General features: G+C 29.5%; 2 protein-coding genes across 2 annotated transcripts; both read left to right on the top strand.

Moving 5' to 3' along the window:
- Window positions 1–540: 540 nt before the first annotated feature.
- Window positions 541–8,561, top strand: LOC105620162. Its single transcript, XM_012201668.1, has 5 exons — window positions 541–796; window positions 1,145–1,320; window positions 2,716–2,874; window positions 2,947–4,836; window positions 8,217–8,561. Exons 1-5 carry the CDS (start codon window positions 541–543, stop codon window positions 8,559–8,561), a joined length of 2,826 nt encoding a protein of 941 aa, XP_012057058.1.
- A 5,489-nt stretch (window positions 8,562–14,050) lies between these two features.
- On the top strand, window positions 14,051–20,038 carry LOC105620121 (nuclear pore complex protein Nup133). The gene is made up of 5 exons (XM_012201628.1): window positions 14,051–14,077; window positions 14,529–14,641; window positions 14,737–15,073; window positions 16,601–19,436; window positions 19,905–20,038. Exons 1-5 carry the CDS (start codon window positions 14,051–14,053, stop codon window positions 20,036–20,038), a joined length of 3,447 nt encoding a protein of 1,148 aa, XP_012057018.1.
- Window positions 20,039–22,412: the final 2,374 nt, after the last annotated feature.

Below are 22,412 nucleotides of genomic sequence, written 5' to 3'. Positions count from 1 at the left end.
TATATATAAACAAAAATAAGATTTTGAATTTACAAAGAAATAGTGAATCTCTTGATCTTGTATACCAAGATTTATTGATAATATCTTGATACTTTTTCTCTCAAATAATTCTCTCATTATTCGCCGTGAACTGTTCTTTATTAAATAATTTATTTTTATAAATAATGAATATTTTAGTAAAAATTATTTGAATTATTAGTCCGCCATATTACATCGGTTGTTTTGAATTTTTAAATTTTAGCTTCTAATTTATAATCATTGACCCGAACAATTTCCGCGTACAAAATTTCAAAAATATGGGTCTAATATTAAAATTCATGATACAAATGATTAAAAAATGTTATAACAGTTGTAAAGCTGCTTTTTTTGTTATGATTGCATTTACTTGGATATATATTGAATAAAGTCAACAAATATCCAAATAAATGCTTAATTATGATACTTTAAATATCTTTCTAAAACTTGGAAAATAATAACACTTGGAAAATAATACGGAATTTCATTCGCTATTAACAGAATTGCAGAAGTGTGTATCACAAAATGCTGAAAACATTCAAGTGCCTCCAATGCAATTCAACCTTCGATCGTGCTTCACAATTGGATTATCATCATCGAAGTTTACATCTAGGAGAAAGATCCCAAATATGCCAGATATGTGGAAAAGGTTTCTTTCGGAAAGCAGATTTGCGCACCCATTTAAACATTCATTTAGGAACAAATTTTTATATTTGTGAGATTTGTGGGAGGAAGTTTAGTCATATATCGAATCTTATAAGACACTGTAGAATGCATACAGGTAAGATATTGAGTACATCTATAATAATATAATAAATATATTTAAATGTAAGTAAAGATAATTATTCAATTATTAATCCTTCGTTTTCAATCTTGACGAAATTAGATACATTTGATACATTTGATTTATTTGATACATTTTTGCGCGAAACGACTCTAGCAGAAAAAAAGCATTGCTCTGCCCTACGAATCGAGATATTAAGACTATTTTCTGCCAGACTTCTTTCATTTCATACAAAACGCATCAAATGAGTCTAATTTCAAGTTTGACAAGGCTAAATTGAATAATTATCAAATTAAAGAAAACAATTAATAGAATCAAGTATTTTTTTGTTTATTTCATATGCAGGAATTAAACCGTATTCATGTTCAATTTGTGATAAAAATTTCACACAAATGTCTTCATTAGCAAGGCACATACAAATGATACATGGAATACCAAAGGAAGTTGTGCAGCAGTATTATAATTCTAGTCTTATCAGCGATAAACCACAAATCAACAATCGTGGATTGAAAGAAAACAAGGTGATGAATCATTATTACATTAATAATACGACGTTCAAAAGTTCTCATATACTAACAGCATTAATATCATTTTTATAAAATGATGTGAATTATATCATTACATATTACATTATCGACCCTGCTAATAAAGTGCGGAAATTGATGTAATGTCAATCCAAAATCGAAAAAAATTGATATATAGTAAAGTGAGTCCATTCTACATTCATAAATTGTGGATGTAAAGATATAGAATATATATAATAGATAGAATATTCTCAGACAACACAAAAAATGTCTAAAATCGAGTCATAAGATCCGATTAATTTCTGATTAATTTTATAATTTAATATCACGTTTCTATCAATTTTATAATTTAATATCACTTAAATTTCTTGTCGAATATTTGAACAAACAAATAAATATTGTACGTATTGATTTTTTTTCAATTAGCTGATCTTGCAAAAATTCAGTGAAATCGTGGAATAATGTGATTTCCTTGCAAAATCGAAACTTTTTTGTTAAAAAATAACAATTTCAATATTAAATACATCATTTAAAATTTTCAAATTTTTAAATGATGTATTTTAATTGATGTTTTTTAAAAGAGGATGTTAAAAAGAGGAGGATTTCTATTCAAAAAGATAAGTAAAAAGAATAATATTTTTTATAGATTTTGATTTCCTGGATACGATGAAGTTATTAAAAAGTGGCATTTGGGAAACACCTCGAAAATTAAACAAGAATATTGAAATTTAAATAAATCCATCATATTCCTGTTCAATTTTCGAAATGTTCTCTAAACGTTATAAATTTTTTAATACTTTTACGTATCCATCAGAATCTATAAAAAAATATTTCCTTTTATTTACATCCTTTTGGAAAAAAATCTCTTTTTAATATTCTCCTTTGAAGTTTGAAATCTAAAGAAACCATGTCTAAATAATTTTAGTTACGTATAAGCTATAGTTAAATTTTTTAAATTTAATTGCCGTATTGAGATATTTTGATTTTTTTTAATTTTTACTTTACAAAATCAACAGATTTCAACAACTTTTATATAAAGGATTTAATTAATTTTATATTAAAATTTTATATTAAATTAAATTCAATAAAATATATTTGAAAAAATTTGTGCAATAAAAAGTTAAGAAAACAATAATTGATTACTAAGCAGCAATGCTTATTGCAAAACTTATTAGAGAAGTTTTGATTATATTTTTTGACTGTGTCTTCAAAAGTATTTTTTTTTTGCAAAATATAAAAAGTATTATTGCGAGAACAATTTATTGTCAGCATAATTACAAGAAATAATGATTAAATTTATATATTTTTAAAAAACTGTAAATTTATAATTTTTTTCATTAAATAATCCAATGTTTATATATTACTTATGTATTATTATTGTGGATTTTTCAGACAATAGATAATAATATAAAAAATAGAATTCATGAAACTTATATGAAGCCAAAATATATTAGCCAGAATATTACTAGAGATTTGGATGCAAAACACAACATTGATATGGGCAGCAAAGCACGTTTATTCGAGACTATTATTTATGTCACGTCTAAGCAGGTAAATACCTGATCTTTTAGATTTAGTCGTTATAATATAAATATAAATATCTAATATAAAATGTATGAAAAGTTTGGTGAAAGTAATTTAGCCGAAAATGAGAGTACAAATCGATTATTGCAAGATCATTTTGTCAAGATTGAGGAAAGACTTGGATCTACTAACTTATCGATGAATAATACTATTTCAAATTCTTCTCAAGATATAGTTAATAATCATGAACAAATACCATTTAAAGATAGTATAACTTATTTACAACAATTAGATAAGAACAATTTTACCATACTATCTCAAGGAGATAGAGAATCTAATACTGAATCAGAAATTCAAAATAATGAATATATTGTAAGATCAAGTGATTCAGATATATGTATATCCCGAGGAACTTATAAAGAATCTTCTGTAAATAATATAAAAAATTCATTACATATAGAAACAAATTTTCCTATTTATAATTTCAATGAAGTTTTGACAGACCAAAAATTTCTGCACAAACAAATAAACAAAGGAATTATTAGTGAAAATAAAAAATATAATAAACCATTAAGTGATGATGACAATCAATTATATATAGAACTCTCTAATTCAGGAATGTTAAAATTTGATGAGCCTAGATACTGTAATAATATCAGCTTAACCAGTCTTAATCATTCCATGAAGTCCTATCATTCTGAAAACAATGTTGCTAATGAAATAATATATACTTCCAAATCCGCTATGCAGAATCAGGAAGGTTTGTCATGCAATGAGGAAAATTTAGAAAATATTAATAATGCCAATAATACCATATTAAACAATGAAGAACCAATGTTGCATTTAGTACAAACCGAGACTGGTGAGCAATTTTATGAATTTATAATAAGCAACTTGGTAGAAAAAATGCAGGATGCTTCGTGCACAAAAGATGCGGAAGATACAATAGGATATCCTTCAAATATTTGTAGAGATAGTCAAAAAATCAATTCAAATCTAAAAGGAAATGAGAAGATCGATCAAATAGAGCATCAACAAGCTCTAGATGATCTTGTTGATATAAATAACGAATTTAATTGTACACAATTTGATTTTTATAGAGAGGAAAAAAATTATGCTATTTTAAGCCATGAGGTATCTGAATATTTCAAACAAAATTCAAAAGAAAATGAATGTGTAAGTAATATGCAAAAGAAAAATCAAATTCATAATTCTGGGAACTTGGAATTACTGGAAAACGAAACACACGTAGATTTTGATAAATACGTCGAAATTAATCTTGAAGCATTTGAAAGACCAAATTATGAAAATTGTAATGAAAAATTTTTGGAATTTGTGGAGGTTGCTGATATTGGCATAGAATCCTCAGGATACAAAGAACTTTCGATGGTACGTTTGATTCAAAATGATGGTGAACAGCTGTTAGAACTATTGCAAGATTCTCAGGCTGAGCAAGAAGCAAATCAAGATTTTATACAAGCTAATAATTTTAAAGACTGTTCAAACATTTTGCAAAATAGTAATAAAAGAATTGATTGTCCTAAAAGTAAATCAGATTTCTTCGCATGTGTCGAGAATAATATACCATTATCCTTGATACAAGAAAATATGAATAATAACCGAGGCATAAAGAATATTAAAGAATATACAGACAGTAGCAACCATATGCTTACAGATGTAACTACTACTAAAAGTGCAAGTACTAAAAATATTAGAACATCAGAAGAATTGAAAAAATCAAAAATAATTTCAAGAAAGTTCCAATGCTTAGTATGCAAAAAGGCATTTTCAACAACATATAATTATAAACAACACATTGGAATACATTTTACCGATCAGCAAAAATTTCATTGTAAAGATTGTGGAGTGTCCTTCGCTTGGAAATCTACTTTGAACAAACATATCGCAAATAATCATACCTCAGATGGTCCGCAAAAGTTTGTTTGTGAGATTTGTCCGAAAGTCTATAGCACCTTATCACAAGTAAACGTAAGTCTACCAATTTATTTAAGTTACATTGGCCTTATGTTATTACAGTTAAGAATTTTGTTCATTACGTATGGATTACAATCATTATTAATACTGATGATACATAGACATAATATTGTAATCAAATACAGACCCGATTGTACATAGATGCTATATGGAGTTAGCAAAATAGACTTCATATTGCTCGATTCTATAGTAAAACAAGATTCATAATTATACATATAATTTCACATAAGTTGTAATTTCCCGTGTAACTCAAACTTATACATGGGCTTAGTAAGATCCACCCCACATTATCCGATGCAAAGTAAGGTTCATAATGGCATATTTTACATGAGTTAAACATTTATTCGAAATAATATAGATTTTCATCTCATATATTATCACGTCCAATTTTGTACGCGATTGATTTCGTAGGCAATTGGATTTATGCACAATCAAATCTGTATGTAATCAAGTCGATATCTGATTATCCTGTAATTGAGAATGGATTGAAATAGATTCAGACTTTCAAAAATAGGCATTCGCAAACGTTAAAATTGTATGAATCCTTTTCTAGAATGCATTTTTTAATCATTTATACACTGAAAAAAAATTAGTAAATTTTAATAAATATTTAGTTGAATACTACCAACTAAATATTTATTAAATATAAAGATATATTTATTTGATACAAGAAATATTAATTTGATTTGAATTTAACAATCATTTTTTTTATTGAACAAATATTTATTGTAAGTAAATGTTTAGTTGGCAGTATTGAATATTAATTAAAATAAAACTAAATATTTATTAAAATTAACTATATTTTTTTCTCAGTGTAGGAATTGCATGAAGCGTGTTTCTATGCCTTCAATTTAAAAATAATATCAGCTTTTTCTGTGCATCGTGCATACTGCTTAATTCGAAATTCTGAATAGGAAATGCAATTTTTCAATCTAATTGCATCCAATTAATAGTTGAATCTAATTAATAATGCTTTTAAGACTTTCATGAGTGTTTTCTTCAGAGGTTTGAGAGTTATCGACGCGTTGTGATCCATTGGCATTAGCATCTGAATTTAATTGAATTAATTGAATCCAATCAAATTTGGACTGAATTCAATTGAATAAAAAAATTTTCGCTATTTAAAATATGCATTCGGAAAATTTCCATTTTAATCCCTTTTCATTTACTAGAAAAATCTGTAAAAAACTTATTGCAAATTACCTCAGCCAGAATATTTCTCAAAATAAATATATCGCCTCTATCTTTCTGTCCTTTATTTCAAATACGCTAATTTAGTTAACTTATAAATTGAAATGATTAAATTAAAATAAATATTGAAGTTTTTGAATATCGATATGTTTTTTAATTATTTTGATAAAGTTGTTTAGAAAAATTTTATAAAAGAAAGAGATTAGACAATAATTACGTGTGATAAGCATTATAGATCTATGATTGACACACAAGTATTTCAGTACGTCTAATCATAAGAGCATAATTTTAAGAGCATTTCTTAATTATATATCAATAGGTGTTACAATTTTTATTGAGCGCAATTGTCATATCTTTGAACATCAATTTGGAAACGAACATGTTCTTATAAATGTGTAAACACATCCGATCAATATGTGTCCTTATACGCGTTATTAGCGCCCGCGTTTAATCGTAAAATGCGTCGCTCCTGCTCGTCTCCTCTACGCAGTTCGCTATATGCTGAGTATTTTTCCTTATAATTTGAAAACTCCAGACGAAATTTTCATAAAGAAAAAAATCGTCTTAGAATTGAATTAGGAATGCGTCTTTTTAAGGACACTTGGGTTATTTTACATCATAAATTGATGTATTTTACATCAATTTATTTTGAGAAATATATTCCAGCTGAGATCATATTTTTTGCAGTAAGTTCTTTATAGATTTTATTCTGCATGTAAAAAATAAACGTAAGATCTTTACAAACTGAATCGTGTGTTTACAAAATATATTTTATATTTTAAATACATTACATTTCAAAATATAAAATATTCTGTGAAAAACGTTTTTGAAGATTTTATCTTAACATCTTAATGCTCGGAAAACATTCAGAGGATTGTGGTTGGGTCACTGAAAAATACTTCTAATCAAATTTGGGGGAATTATTAATATTTCAGATTAGTTAAAAGTTCGAAAATAATCAGCGCGCAATCATATTTCTGAGATAAATTCGTTTAAGACATATATATGTATTAGTTTAACATCTTTTACTTCACATCTAAGGCAGGTATTCATAGTCAGATCTTATATTCAAGATCATCTTAAGTACGATCTTAAGAAGTCACGAACCAATTAGAAGGCTGCATTAAGACATTACTTAAGACGGTCTTGAAATAAGACTATGAATACCGGCCTAAGTGACGTATTAATAAGTATATTAATAAGAAATACTTTCTCATTAAACATGAAATGTGTAAATATTGGTAATGAAAATAAGGATAAGATGTATGGATAAAATAAAACTATTACTGAAAAAAAGGTCGTTAATAATGCTATCATTAGCTGCGTTCAGTGGACTCAACAATTGAGTGAGCGCTCACTGCTATTGATGTATTCTTCCAGATGCTAATTGATCTAAAAGAATATATCAATAACAGCAAGCGCTCACTTAATTGTTGAGTCCACTGAATGCAGCCATTGGGTACATTCAGTACGATCACTCACTGGGCACTCAGTGAGCTCTTGCATCTGGTCTATATCATTTGGTCTATATTTTTAGTTCTAATGGAATGTGCCAATTGGATGTAAGAGAGCGCTCAGTGAACGGTTGTATTACTGAATGCATTCATTATTGGAACGAGAAGGAAGCGTTCGAAGATGACAAGTCTGTGGACACAAATTTTCAACAGTTTATGCAATATTCTTCCTCCAATATTTTTTATTTTTTAATCATAAAAGTGACCCAGCCACAATCCTCCGAATGTTTTTCATTAAGATGTTAAGATAAAATCTTCAAAAACGTTTCACAGGATATTTTATATTTTAAAATGTAATGTATTTAAAATATAAAATATATTTTGTAAACACACGATTCAGTTTGTAAAGATCATTATTTTTTTACATGCAGAATAATGAACAGAATTGATTTATATAAGAAGAAACAAGCACACAATTCTATGAGATAAGGATCTTGAAATTTCGGAAATACTTCTATCTGAAACAAATTATATTGATTTTAAAATATCTCCTTCGAAAACTAAATAATTTTTATTTGAAATTTTTATTTAAATAAAAATTATTTAGTTTTCACTTTTAATTTATACTTTTATTTAAATGTATTGTTCTTATATAATTTTTAAGATTGATATATAAAATGGATCATTCTTGTATGTATATATTACAAATATAATACATGTCTCATATAGGAGCATGTAAAAAGGGATCATTTAAAGCAGCGGAATCATGTTTGTCTGTACTGCGGCAAGTCTTTCTTTAAAAGATTCGATCTGAAGACTCACAGTAGAACGCACACGAACGAACGTCCGTATGAATGTCGTATTTGCGGCAAAAGATTTCATCATCAGAGCCATATTATTCGTCATGAGCGTACGCATTCAGGCAAGCGACCATATGTATGCGACATTTGTCAAAGAACTTTTACACAGCCCAGTTCACTAAAAGCACATAAGCAGAAGCATCAGCAAATTCGAATGGATTTTTTGGATTATCAGATCGATGAGGACGATCCTATTGCATTAGCAATACTATGAGACATGGATCTATGAAATAAATATAAAAGGCGGTATGTTTCGTTTGGAATGGAAAGAAGATAGTGGATATATACGGGATGATCCAAAACAATCCAGAAAAACAATCTATCCTTGAAAAGACGTATTCCTGACTTAATTGTAAGATTTTTTCTTTACAAATTTTATCCGAAAATTTCATCCGAAGTTTAGTTTCGAAATTATAAGAAGAAATATTTAGCGTATCACGGGCGTAGAGAAAACGAAGCAGGAACAGCACATCTCACAATTGAACATAAGCGCTTACACGGAGGATGTTGACTGATTGGACACGTTCACACGTTTATAAGAACAAATTCGGTCCTCTTTTCTTATTTCTCTCTGTTACTTTAAATATGCTAATTTTATTAAGTTATAAATTAAAATGATGAAAGTGAAAGTATTCCTCCTTTCCTTCGAGTATCGATTTGTTTTTTAATTACTGTGATAAAATTAGACAAATTTGGTCAAAAGAGAGAAATTAGACAAATAATAAACATATGATAAACATTATAAAGCTACTGTTGACACACAAATCATACAAGTGTTTTAGTGTGTCTAAGGCTAGGTTATTCCATTCTTTCAATGAACTTCAGTTCACTCTTTTATGCACTTACTCCTTTACTCTTTTGTTTATTCAATAGATACATTACCACATATTAAGTGTGGGAAAAAGTTCGTGGCGTTTTTCCCGTTAGATGGCATTAAAAAAACGCCACGAACTTTTTCCTAATAGTTATATTTATTTGAAGCTGGAATTGGCCCTAATTTTGAGAGCGTTTATTAATTATATGTTAAGAGGTTATAATTCTTATCACGCGTAATAATTAATCTAATTTCTCATTTTCACAAAAATTTCTTTTAATGATTTTATTAGCGCGTAGTATTTTTTATTTATGAGAAATTTTATAAGAAACATGCGATTGCGTTTCTTAATATTCAAAGAGTTATAAATATAAAAAAAAAACATAAACCAAATACACTTTAAAAGCTTATTATTTTAATTACAAAAATTATTATTACTATGTAGTATTACTAAATTGTAATAAAATGTATTACTAAATTATTATGTAGATATTCAATGATTTCATTTTGCTTTAACTTCTTGAAAAAAAAAAACAAATAATTTTAGATACAATGTAGTAGTATTCGACAACTGTTTACTGCAATTCACTTCATATATTCAAAGTCATAGTTTCCATGATGAGAGATTCTTCTTTTTATTGTGTCATGTCTCAATACATGAGACACATATTTATTCGATAAAACGAGGAATTTATTAATTAATTCTCAAATAGCACAGAAATGCCTGCAAAGCGCTAAAAAAAGCGTTTATACATTTTTTAGTGCTTTCTTTTAATACTTTGTAGATGCTGTATGCTATTTGTGGTTAATTACTAATAATCATAAACAATTGATTAATATTCGGCGATTGGAAATCACACACAAAAAGAAATACATCTGTAAGTCTGTACACAACAATATAACATGTGTTTATGTGTGGCAATTGATAGATCAGGATTGTCAAATTGAACAACTTTTCACAATTTAAGCTATTCAACAAGCAAATTTTATGATGAAAATGGCTTCTGTGTAATCGGTTGCAAATTAAATTAAACCTCACGAAAATTGAATTCCAAATATATTTTACGATTAGGCCGGTATTCATATATATTTATCCCGAATTTTTATCTTGAATTAAGAAAAAAATCTTTAGAAGACCTTTTTCCTCTATATGTTCTAGAAGTTTGGCCATTTAAATTCTGGAAATTCTATCTATATATCAGGTGTTCAAAACAAAACGTCACTAATTGTCATTTTGGAAACAAAGCATTAAAAAAAACGTTTCATACAAAAGCTTTGTATCTTCAAAGGGGATATGAGGTGATATCATTGGTTTGACCTTGGCGTTGTCAAGGTCAAAGTAAAATCACATAGAATTTTTTTAATGGGACTCCCCATTTTTTTATTGCATATTCTTGTAACTTAACTTAGTTTTGAGAATTTTTCAAAACACTACAATATAATAAAATATTTTTTCATTAGGCACTTTCAAAAGATGGGTTTTTTAATTTTCATTTTTATTTAAAAAGAATTAGAGAACCACTCTCCATTGATCTTGATTTTGACAAATGTTATCAAAGTCATGACTGAGCAATATTCAAAATGTTTAGCCGTTGATCGGACACTTTAGGTAATGCTCTAATATCGGCGATACTATAATTTTCAATTTTATAATTTGAAAAGTACTTAATGAAAAAAATATTTTATTATATGTTTTGAAATTCTTTCGAGGTAAGCTACGAAATATGCAATAAAAGAATGGGGAATTTCATTCAAAAAATTCTTCATTCAAATAATTCTATAAATGTTTAAAAACTACGATTAGATTAGAAATTTGATTTTTGTCCACAGGATTATCGAAATTTTCAATCAAAATTTTATCAATCTTCTATTATTGGGATAGCTGAATATATGGTTACTGGATTGGAAGTCACTATGAATTTTATGAACTTGAATCATGAACATGCATAGTTGCTAAAACAAATTCTCCTTTTTCAAGTCATTTTGCAATTTTATTTTTATTTTTTATATCGTAATGTAATTCATGAAATTATTTTTTTATATATTGTAAGAATTTAAATGTAAGATTTGTGCTAAGACAATGTGATATTAATCTATTATTTTATAAGCGTTTTACTTAAAAGTAGATTTAAAAGGCTGAAAATTTTGTTTAATAATACTGTAATGAAAGAATAAATTCATTTAAATCAAATTAAGATGTATTAGACGTATACATTCTCTGCAAAGAAAATTAAATTTGGAATTATGTTTAATATTTACACTTCAAATAAATTACATATGAAAATATTATACATATGAAAATTGTTTGAATAAGATTATATTTTTGTTTAATAACATATTTTTGTAATTTATTTTATTTGTTAATATTTTTATTGTTAAAAATTAAAATTTTAAAAATGATTAAAAAATTTTTCTTTTATAAGTATTATATATATTTTAAATATTCAAAAAAATTTTATTGCGATTTATTAATTAGTTAAAAAAATATAGAACAAATAAAGAGAAAAGAAAGATTCAATTCTTTTAATGAAGAATTTCAGAGAGAAAAGTAAGAAAAATAAACTGGTGCAAAAATTCAGCTAAAAAGAACAGGTCTAATATGTGTTCTCTGAGTTAGAGTATGTTTCAAATTGATGCTGCAAAGTTTTGAAGCGTTTTGACCAGTTTGTAACATTCTTTCTTCTAATTGCTCCATCCAATGCTTCAAAGCATTTGTAGCGACTTTGACAGCCTTTGACAGTCTGAGTGAACTTAAACCTGGATCGTTATTTAAAATCCCCAAAAAATTTTGAACTTAAAAGCTGCATTCGTTTTGGCGTTTGTAGCGCTTATGAGCATCAATTGTCTTTGTTTAACATTTAATAAACAACAAGGGTTGTGTTCTAAAATTTATTGTCAATACTGAAAATATAGTTCTAATATAGAATATAGAAAATATAGTCTATAGTTTAATATTATAAATTTCAGTACTGGTAAATAAATTTTGGAAACAGCTAAGGATGAAGCTTAGGGAGCTGTTTATATTGGTCGTAACCATATGCCGTAATCTGTAAAAATTGATCAATCATCTTTGAATATTTCTTTCTTACAGTCAAATAAGAAGGGAATACTCGACTGTGATTAGTCAATTCTTATAAATTACGGCATACGGTTACGGCCAATAAAATATAAATGCTCCCAAAGTGTTGTGAACGCCAAAGCGAACACAGCCAAAATGAGATAGATATACAGGATGTTTAGAAATAATAATAAGTCTTTCGCACAAGGACAGAGTGAATTAAATTGAGAAGAAAAATCCTCTACCTATCTATTTTATAATTGTCGCAATGATTAACTAGTTATTAAACTTGTGAAAATAACCAAATTCGCCCAGCCGTTAAATGCAAGCAAATGCAAGCGCGCGAGATTTGTTCATGTCGCATGCTCCAAATTAACTCAGAGAGCACTTGGATCACAGGTAAGATAGCGATTGGAGCAGTTTCATGTGCTCAACACGGATTTAGGACAAGTGAGCATGTCATCTAACCTAATTCCGTGAGATCACCGAACAGATCGAATGCCTCGTTTCCTTTGCCTTTTGTTTCAGGTATTTTGTGTTACTTCGATTATTTGAAAAGCGTTTTTATATAAAAAAATGCGTTTTTAATAAATATAAAAGTTATAAATTAAAATGTCAAGGCTTTTTTAAAAAACGAGCAAATGTAGTTAACTAATAAAATTCGTCTCTTATTACATTCGTATAACGTTATAAATTTCAAATGTTTCGACTTACAAGTCTTCATCAGTGATAATAAAGAAAACGTATTTATGTATATTAACCCTATCCAATATCAACGAACATGTGATACATAATAAAAATTATCGCTCTAGACTAATCTTATTTAGTTATTCCTGCATTATTATGGATTGACTATTCTATATAAATTAACATAAAAGTAAATTCTGATCAATATTGAATTAAATATAATAATTTTTCAATCAGAAATTGACATTTATATAATTATACAGAATATAGTTGAAGAAATCATTCGGAATGACGTTTTATATGAAATTGTTGACTAAGCTGATTCTCGATAACAACCGAAGAACCAGTTAAACACAATTTTACAATTATGGACTTTCAAACTTCTGACTTGATACTTATTTCGATCCGTAACCAAATTATGATTATTAAATAAAATAAAATTTTCCTTTAAAAATATACCTGTTAAACAAACACCTTGTTTTATATGTATATACACACGCACGCACATATCCGCGCACGCACACACACACACACATTTCAATAATAATATATTTTAACAAATGAGTAGTATCCATTTATTTTATAATTTCATTTACTATAATATATGGTTTTCCAGCAAGAATGATAAAACATAAATGACATAGCCTAAAATAATTACTCAATTTTATCTTTATTGTTTGCAATAAACAAAGATGAAATAATTATTTTATTTAATTTATTATGATACATATGCGTCTTTTATTTAAAAATGTTCGTATTAGTCAGTGTAATTTATCTAAAATATTTAAATGTACGCGCGTGTACAGTTCTCAAAATGGTCACAAAATGGTCACGTGACTTTGTCCCTCTACACAGACGCCGATGCTCAGTATCGCAATTGGTATATCTAGATTGTGGCCTAACATGGTGGAAGTTATATACAATACTTTCTCCAGGCAGCCAATACAATGACAAGATTCTAAATCCAGCAGAAAAACAAACTTGTGTGTGCTGCCGGCTTAATTTATGCCACTTAATCTAAAGTTTGTTGCTGAACTAGTGTACACTTTTGGAACTTAAAGTGAGATAAATATACGTTTGATATTTGTTTAAAACAAGAAAGAGAATTCAAGAACAGTTGCACAGAGTGCAGGAAACAGACCACATGTTTCAAAACCACGAAATAAGTAATGTAAATTAGTGTAAATCGAATATACTGAGAGAGATATTACATGTTTTATAAAATCATAAGATTCCATATTCCAGATCGCATATTTAATAAAAGATTAAGATTTTACTTTATTTAATAATCATAATTTGGTTACGGATCGAAATAAATATCAAATCAGAAGTTTAAAAGTCCATAATTGTAAAATTGTGTTTAACTGGTTCTTCGATTGTTATCGAGAATCAGCTTAGTCAACAATTTCATATAAAACGTCATCCAATGATTTCTTCAACTATATTCTGTATAATTATATAAATGTCAATTTCTAATTAAAAAATTATTATATTTAATTCAATATTGATCAGAATTTATTTTTCATTTACGTTAATTTATATAGAATAATCAATCCGTAATATCTTAACGCAGAAATAAGATTAGTCTAGAGCGATAATTTTTATAGGTTTCCTTGATATAGAAATATTGGTTTAAAAAAATGGATCGTCCAAACATGACAAGTCCATTGGGAAAAACAGTAGCCTCTCCTAGAAAACGATTGTCGATTATTCAATCGCTAAAGAAAAATAGCTCGTAAGTTTCTTTGCATATAATATTATAATTATGCACTTTGTTACATAAGGAAGCTTGTTTATGTCACATTTATACAATAGTTATTTCATCTTTAGCACAACTAGTATAGCTGGACGTACAAATCAATCCATACAAGTAATATGCAGGACACAGAGCCATGTAGTGGAAAATTTTGGTTCTCCATTACCAGTCCTGGTTACAGAAGCACTCACATTTGTAGATCGGAATACAACTGTTAGCGTTAATATATCTGAAGATGGTTGGGCCTGGCTTGTTTATGGCCGTAAATTACTTGTATGGCAGTGTAAAGCTAATATTCATTCCAAACAGAGAAGAACCTTTAAGAGTCAATGTCGTGAATTGTTGCTGCCTCAAAGCGATCTAGCTCATAAAGCAGACTGTATAGCAGTCTGGGTGCTGCCTGGTCATCAGGTAATGAAAGATCAAACTAATTTTATTTATAATGTATTCATTATCAATATAGATAGCAGATTGTTTCAGTATATTATACTAATTATGTCAATTTTTTACTTTTTTAAAAAAATTTTAATTTTTTCAAATCCTGTGTATATACAGACATAATAATAAAAAATATGAAATGCACGTTCCATCGGTACCTCTAGCATCATTTTAAATTTAATAAAGTTTTTATAATTTTTTATATTAATATTTTTATTTTTTAAGATTTGCTTTAAGAATTCAGATTGTAATTTATTAAACATTAATGACATTATTAACAGTGCATTCTAATATTCTGCAAATACTAAAACTTTATAGTTTATGCGAGAAGGTAACCACTCTTAAATTCTGGTGTACAACTTGTCAGAAGTCCGTTGATTTGTTCGAAATCTAATAAAGTCTGTCCAATGAAGTACGGTATGAATTCATGACTTCTTGGAAGTTCAATAAAGTTCAGCCAAGTCCATCGAAATATGGAAAATTCTGATGAAGTTCGTGACAGTCTGTGAAATCCGGTGAAATTTAAAGCCCAGGTGTACACCTATTTTCTGAGCGGTTACTCTCTTGAGTTTACATTGCACATATGTATTAATATGTACTAGATTTTCAATCAATGACTATGACAATACAACCTAAAATACAAAGTGCAAAACATTTTTCAATATTTAAATTTCTATTATAAAATATTTTTAAGCAATAAAAAATTTTTCTTGTAAAGTATTTCTAGTCAATTATATAAAAATAATGCAATTTATTGAATAGTACATAGTAATAAGGAATTAAAATAACAATAAAAGTAACAGCTGAATTCGAAACCATTATTGTGATAAAAGAAAGACGCTATCATTTATATAAAAGATTTGATAGCAACAACTGGCGCCAAGTTAAATCCACAGTAAATTAAATAAAGAATATAATCCATGATACTATCTTTAATTTTTATACAATGAAATCTAAATATCTTTATATTCTTATTGAAGGATCTTTCTTTCCCTCCCAAGTAGCTTCAATTTTTCTTAAAAGAAATTATTATATTACAATCCATTTAAAGATATTTTCTCTTCCAATCGAAGTAATAGTAGTTATTTAATTCTCCTTCAAAATATATTACGAAATTGAGTTATTTCAATTCTAGTATTATCCCAAAGAATTAAAGAGATAATAGCATAAAATGAAAAAATTTAATTTAAATAGAAAAATCTTTTAGATAAAAACACTTAGCACTGCTGGATTGAATAAAAAAATTATAAAAATGAAAATAATAATTAACGAAAATAAAAAATAACGAAAGTTAATAATTAAAAGCAATAATAAAGTTAATCTGAATATTACATTGAATAAAAATAAAGTTAGTTGTTTATTTATTTTTTATATATCTTGAAAATTCGAAAATAAAGTCATTACTTCCCAATTACTTCCTTTTATATATGTATATATATATATATATATATATATATATATATATATATATGTATATGAAATTTACATGTTTGTTCATAGGTTCCTAGTTGCATGGCAGTCTCGCCAGAAGGAGTAGTACGTTTCTGGGCAAGTGTGGCACATGAAGGATCTTCTGTAGAGACAAGTGCTGAGCTCGCAGGACAAGAAGTCGATTGTCTTATATATGTTCCAGGCCATGGATGTATTCTAGCCACTACCACATGTACGGTGGCGCTCTTACAGCCGCAATTCAACAATGGAAAGAACAATATTACATGTCAAGTGCTTCGAACGAGTCAAGGATGGCTCGGTGGTATAGGTCGCAAAATGACCTCCCTCATTTTTGGAGCGATACCACAGTCGCCTGTTACAGAGACGAAATTGGTAAAAGTTACGTGCACATTACTGAACGATAGAGGTTCAAGAGTTCTCATTCTTGCTGGATCTTCTTTGCAATATTGGTTCTTTTCTCATAATGAACAGGAGAAAATGGAATTTGACGAAGACATCACTGATATCGTTCAGCAGGCATTTCAAAGAAAAATTTGGGAATCAAGCCCTCAAAATATGAGCACATGGTTCGTTGATATGCAAACGTGTGAAGAAGGAATAGTCCTTTTAATGGCAGCCCATTGCGCTGATATTTCTATACAAATTCATTTTGCACTCGGACTATTACCTTTAGTCGGCATCACACTATCCAACTCATTTAAATGGTTTATACCAGTGAAAATTGATCCGATATTTTATCACAATGATATAGAGTCGAAATTAGTTTCTTATCATTTCATATTGTGCGGTTGGGAAGCAATTATATACAATCGCCATAATGTACTCGTGATTAACACTGCATCTGAGGTCGAGCAAGATAAGATCGATCTAGTGAGAGGCAGCGAGGACGGTATACTCGGCGGTGCCATATGTTCAGCAACTCCGGTATTGTTCACAAAAAGTATCGGTCTTGTGTCCATTGTACCGGTGGATTTTGCAGTGCAAGATTTCAACACTGGATACACGGACACTACCATGAGTATGGATTACACTTATAAAGTAAATCAAACGGCTCAAAACTTTTCCACTCTTATAAGTAACGACGAATTGCAAGATATGTACTGCAGTTCTGATACGGTCACACAATTACGTGCCGCCTTTCTTCTCAGCCTTCGACAGAATAAGGCACAATGTAATGAGATTCTCTCCCAACTGTTCCCTCTGCAGGAGGATCCGATAATGGACATCGATGCTATCCTTGACACACTTGTTTTAAAGATTGCGAAGGATCTAATCGACGATTATCCAGCCAATGATCCGAGATGGGCCCACCATAGAGATCTGTCAATAACAATGAACGCGGTCACTTCTATGCAAATACCACATCAACTGGAGGGTAAGCAAAAAGCGTTAGATCTCTTTATAATGTTCTTGAAAGAGCACAACTTATGGAATAGATTTTGTGCGGTTACATGTAGGGGTACTATTATGTCCACATCCCACGTGCTTGGTGAATACGCAGAGAAAATAGTTGCGGCAGTGACATTATACAGTCTACAAAATAGATATGCAGAGATCATAGATGCTGTTGTGAACCAAACGTTGAATGAGAAAGAAGCATATGTGTCTGATGAGCTGACAGTGTGTGATGTATTCTATCGTGAGGTAAGCACAGTGCATCTATTCCTGCCAATATTGGTAGAGAAGGCGTATGAAGTTACGCAGTCTGAAAGACCTTTGCAACAAGTTGGACAGTATATCATGCAAGTCAATACCATTTTATTGACTGTATTATACGAGGTAGTAAAATATCGTCAGTACAATGCTGAACGCTTTGTCCCTGCCAAGTTTTCCAACGAAATAACAGAATACCTCCCTTGGACAGCTGCGCCGGGTAAAGATGGCTTGAGAAGCTGTCTTAATACAATGCAGAGTATCACCATCAAGCATGGTATAACAGGAACTGGCGACTCTACTGTGAGGAACGAACTGTATGAGCAATTGGTTAGTCTGATTGATTTAATATTGGATGGAAGAAAATGTCACTTGGAGAGCATTCGTGGCACAGAAAAATTCGAGATTCTTCTAAAGCAATATGAGACAGAGCGCGCTAATTTGATACAACCGTTGATAAAGGAGGAACAATATGATAACGCTGCAATGCTTGCTGAAAAATATTGTGACTTTCCATCGCTAGTACAGATCTGCGAATTAACCGACAATAAGAATCGACTAGATGGATACATTGAGAAATTTGCGGTTCAAGATTTCGCTGGCTTCTTATTCTCTTGGTATGTAAAAGATGGACGTCAGGGTCAACTGGTTGAGAGATGCAGACGCAGTGGTATTGCGGAGCTAACGGAAAAGCTATCAGAGCATCCTATTCTGTCCTGGGTGCAAGCTGCGTTGACTGACGAGCTGCGATTTGCCGCCAACACACTTCATACCTTGGCAGTTCAAGAATCCGAGCTAGTCACTCGTAAAAAGTCGATGCTATCGTTGGCCAAACTGGCTCTACTCGCATCAGACGAATCTGAGGATAAAGTAATGGATTGCGTGAAAACGATTGACAATGAATTAACACTCATAGCTTATCAGGAAGATCTGCCGGCACAAGTGCTCACAACATATGGCTACGATATTAAGAAGCTGCGGGTGCTCACACCACGAGAATTAATAATGCTGTACACTTCGAATGACAACGTTATCGCCAATGAGTACGATTTCAAGAAGGCCCTTGATTTGCTCGATTATATAGAACATGAAGAAGATAAATCGTCGCTGAGATTACAAATATGGGCGCGCGCGGCTCGACGAAATCAATGGGATAACGTGGAAAAGAATCCTGAGCAACAAGTTCAAGAGACGCTTCTTTTCAAGTTAATGGATCTTACATACTTTATGGGTAAGTATATGCAAAAAAACATTGATAAATAAAGCATCGTCTACAATGAGCAATAATAGCAGTAGTGATAATACTGTAAAACCATGTCAAAGGTAAACTGCTTTTCCAGTATAATAAATAGAACTCAGAGTAAATTCATAACAAGAAATTAGAATGTAGGAAATGGATTCAATCACTTACGAATTTACTTTATGCCATATTATACTGAAAAAATCAGTTTATTCCTGTATCTTATTACTGCTACTGTCCATTGTAGACACTTAAGGAAGCATTTATATTGACTGTAACTTAATCTATAAAAATTGACCAATCATCTTCCATTTTTTTTAGCATCGAATGAGAGGGAAATACTTGACTGTGATTGATCAATTTTTACAGATTGCGGCGTGCGATTATGGCTAATATAAACGCTCCCCAATTCATTGAAAGAATGAGATTTTTAATTTAAATTAATTTTACCATTTTTAGGTGGAAAAGTAGATGAATTTTTGCCACACATTGATATGCTTCTGAAGGAACCAGAGCTTGGGGAACTTGCTACTTCCAATAACTTTCAGTTTCTTATAAAATTAATATATGAATATGCTTATCGAAGTTATTGATGCATTTATATTGATGTATAAAATATTCAATATTACGAGTACAGTTGCGATTATATTTTTGTACGAAAGGAAAGATTTACGAGATATTTATATGATAACAATTTTTCTTTTTAATATTTTTGAAGCTTTCACGAATATTTTCTTCAGAGGTTATAAGATTTGCAAAAAATCTTTTGGCACCTCTGAAGAAAAATACCTGAAAAAAATAAAAAGTATTCACATGACTTTTGTCAGTGACGGCTAATTTGAGCAGCTCATAAAATGCACCTTTAAGTTTAGGTTTAGGTTTATGACCATTTGACATTAGCCTAGTTTACAGACATTTTCCGATATATACTGCTAGAACTGAAAATCTACAGTATATAATGTGAACTATAGATTTCAGTACTGGGCACCTATCATGGAACAAGGGGATCGATTCTGTATCTTCAAACAAGGTGAAGGTGCTATAGTATATGTAATGCATACTATAGTATTTCCCTAGTTTTTCATATGCTAATTTTTCAAGAATAGGGACCCAGCTTTTTCACCATATAAAATATCTGCGCAACGATACCGAAAAATTAGGGACCACATAAAAAATTCAGTGTCTATACTATATGAACTTTTTATGTGGGTCCCAATTTTTAGTGCGCATTCGTCGATTTCCAATCAGGAATATTGCTTCCTTCAGCAAGTTGAAATTACAAGTTAGATTAGGTTAGCTGGATCTTCTTCCCAAAATATAATTAATGGCCGCAGTACAGACTTGCATAACGCATAATGCATAGTGCATAAAAGAATTTCAACCATTGAAACAATTGAAATTCTTCTTTTTCATGGAATGGGAGGAAAGGAAAGGTTCTGATTAGTTGATTCGCTTATGCACTATGCATTATGCAAAAGTCTGTGCTACGATTCTTTCAATATTCTTCTTACAATATTGTGTAAGACTCATAGTAAGGAAATCAGACCAAACATAAGTATCAGGAGAGCCGTGGTACGTCGTTCGTACAAAGTTTAATTTTTTTTTAATTTATAAGAGAAAAGTATGGCAAAAGGTTAATATAGAGTTCTATCAGAAAAGCGTGATTGATTTATGTCAGCATTATGAAAGTATTAAAAAGTATTAGAAGAAATATTAAAAATGGCGTCATTTACAAGACGGACTATGAAATCCACCAATCATCCATTAAGCAGCCATTTTTAATACACAAATCAGTTCATGATTAGCTGCTAAGTTATATAATTGTAATGACCAATCAGAATACTTAACACCAATCGCGATTTGGGAGTGATTCACTATAACAATTGCCCACTGCTAGTCACAGAGACTTCTTAAGGAGATTTTTATTTTTTTTGAGTGCTATGATTAGCTTGTGCGCATTGAATCGTAGGCAATTGCAAGCCTCTTTCCTGCTTCTCTTATAAATCTAGGGGCAGTATATGGCTCCTGCATACAGAACGTGGCAACGTTCGTGCGGCGGAAATTGTCACACTAATCAATAATTCTATCACGTATTCATAGTCCTTCCTTATTTTAAGGAAATCTTCATGAAGAATTCCTCGATTCTCCAAAGCCTTCTTGTTTTATAAACGGATCTCAAGTCTATCTTCCTGAAAAAAGAAATATTTTAGGGATTTTAATAACCTATTGAGGGTAACATAATATATAGTATATGCATATCGTGAATTATGAATAATAAAAGTTATAAAGACATTGTTGATTAAATAAGGTCGTAATTAAGCATTTTGTAACAATAATGAACAAAAATAAAATTAATAGCAAATTTGATTGGATGCATTTATTGCGCACTGATGCACATTAAAACCGCTGTACATACACAAAATAACGTAAATATATGTTTATAAATAAACATAGAAATCGATTAAATTATAAAATACTCAATACATTTTATTGTACTTAGAGAAAATATGTATTTTATAATTCGAAATATTTGTATTTTATTTTTATATTGTAATACTTAAATTAGTGTACAACGGCTTTAATATGCATCAGTAGTTCTAATTGAATTTGCCCTAATGCTTATTATATGAAGAAGGAGAAAATGCTTTTGGAGGAATTTATTTCCGAAAAAAAGCTATCGAAAATAATTATTGATGGGTCAGATTTAAATTAAAAATTATCGAAAATAAAAAGATCGGAAAATAAAATGATGAATTAAATTTGGAGATTTGCTTGATTATGAAGGCTACATCTCTTCTTCAAGGAAATTTGTAACCTCCCTTGGAAAAGGAAGCTAATAAGGCTCCTTATTTGATCAAGGAAGGTTTATGAAACATGAAATAAGAAACAAGGAATTCTCATTCTTTAAGGAAGAACTATGAATACGGATATATATATATATATATATATATATATATATATATATTA

This window comes from Atta cephalotes (assembly GCF_000143395.1).
Source record: "Atta cephalotes unplaced genomic scaffold scaffold00024, whole genome shotgun sequence".
Lineage (NCBI taxonomy): Eukaryota > Metazoa > Arthropoda > Insecta > Hymenoptera > Formicidae > Atta > Atta cephalotes.
Note: the sequence above shows the minus strand (reverse complement) of the source record. Positions and strands in the feature narration are given on the sequence as shown.

Excerpts from the sequence above, each read along its gene's own strand:
- LOC105620121 (XM_012201628.1), top strand. The coding sequence starts at position 14,051 with ATGTTTCAAAACCACGAAATAAGTAAT. Across the intron at positions 14,642-14,736 it reads TCGCTAAAGAAAAATAGCTC|CACAACTAGTATAGCTGGAC; the intron begins GTAAGTTTCTTT and ends TTTCATCTTTAG. Across the intron at positions 15,074-16,600 it reads GGGTGCTGCCTGGTCATCAG|GTTCCTAGTTGCATGGCAGT; the intron begins GTAATGAAAGAT and ends GTTTGTTCATAG.
- LOC105620162 (XM_012201668.1), top strand. The coding sequence starts at position 541 with ATGCTGAAAACATTCAAGTGCCTCCAATGCAATTCAACCTTCGATCGT. Across the intron at positions 2,875-2,946 it reads TTTATGTCACGTCTAAGCAG|TTTGGTGAAAGTAATTTAGC; the intron begins GTAAATACCTGA and ends ATGTATGAAAAG. Across the intron at positions 4,837-8,216 it reads GCACCTTATCACAAGTAAAC|GAGCATGTAAAAAGGGATCA; the intron begins GTAAGTCTACCA and ends TGTCTCATATAG.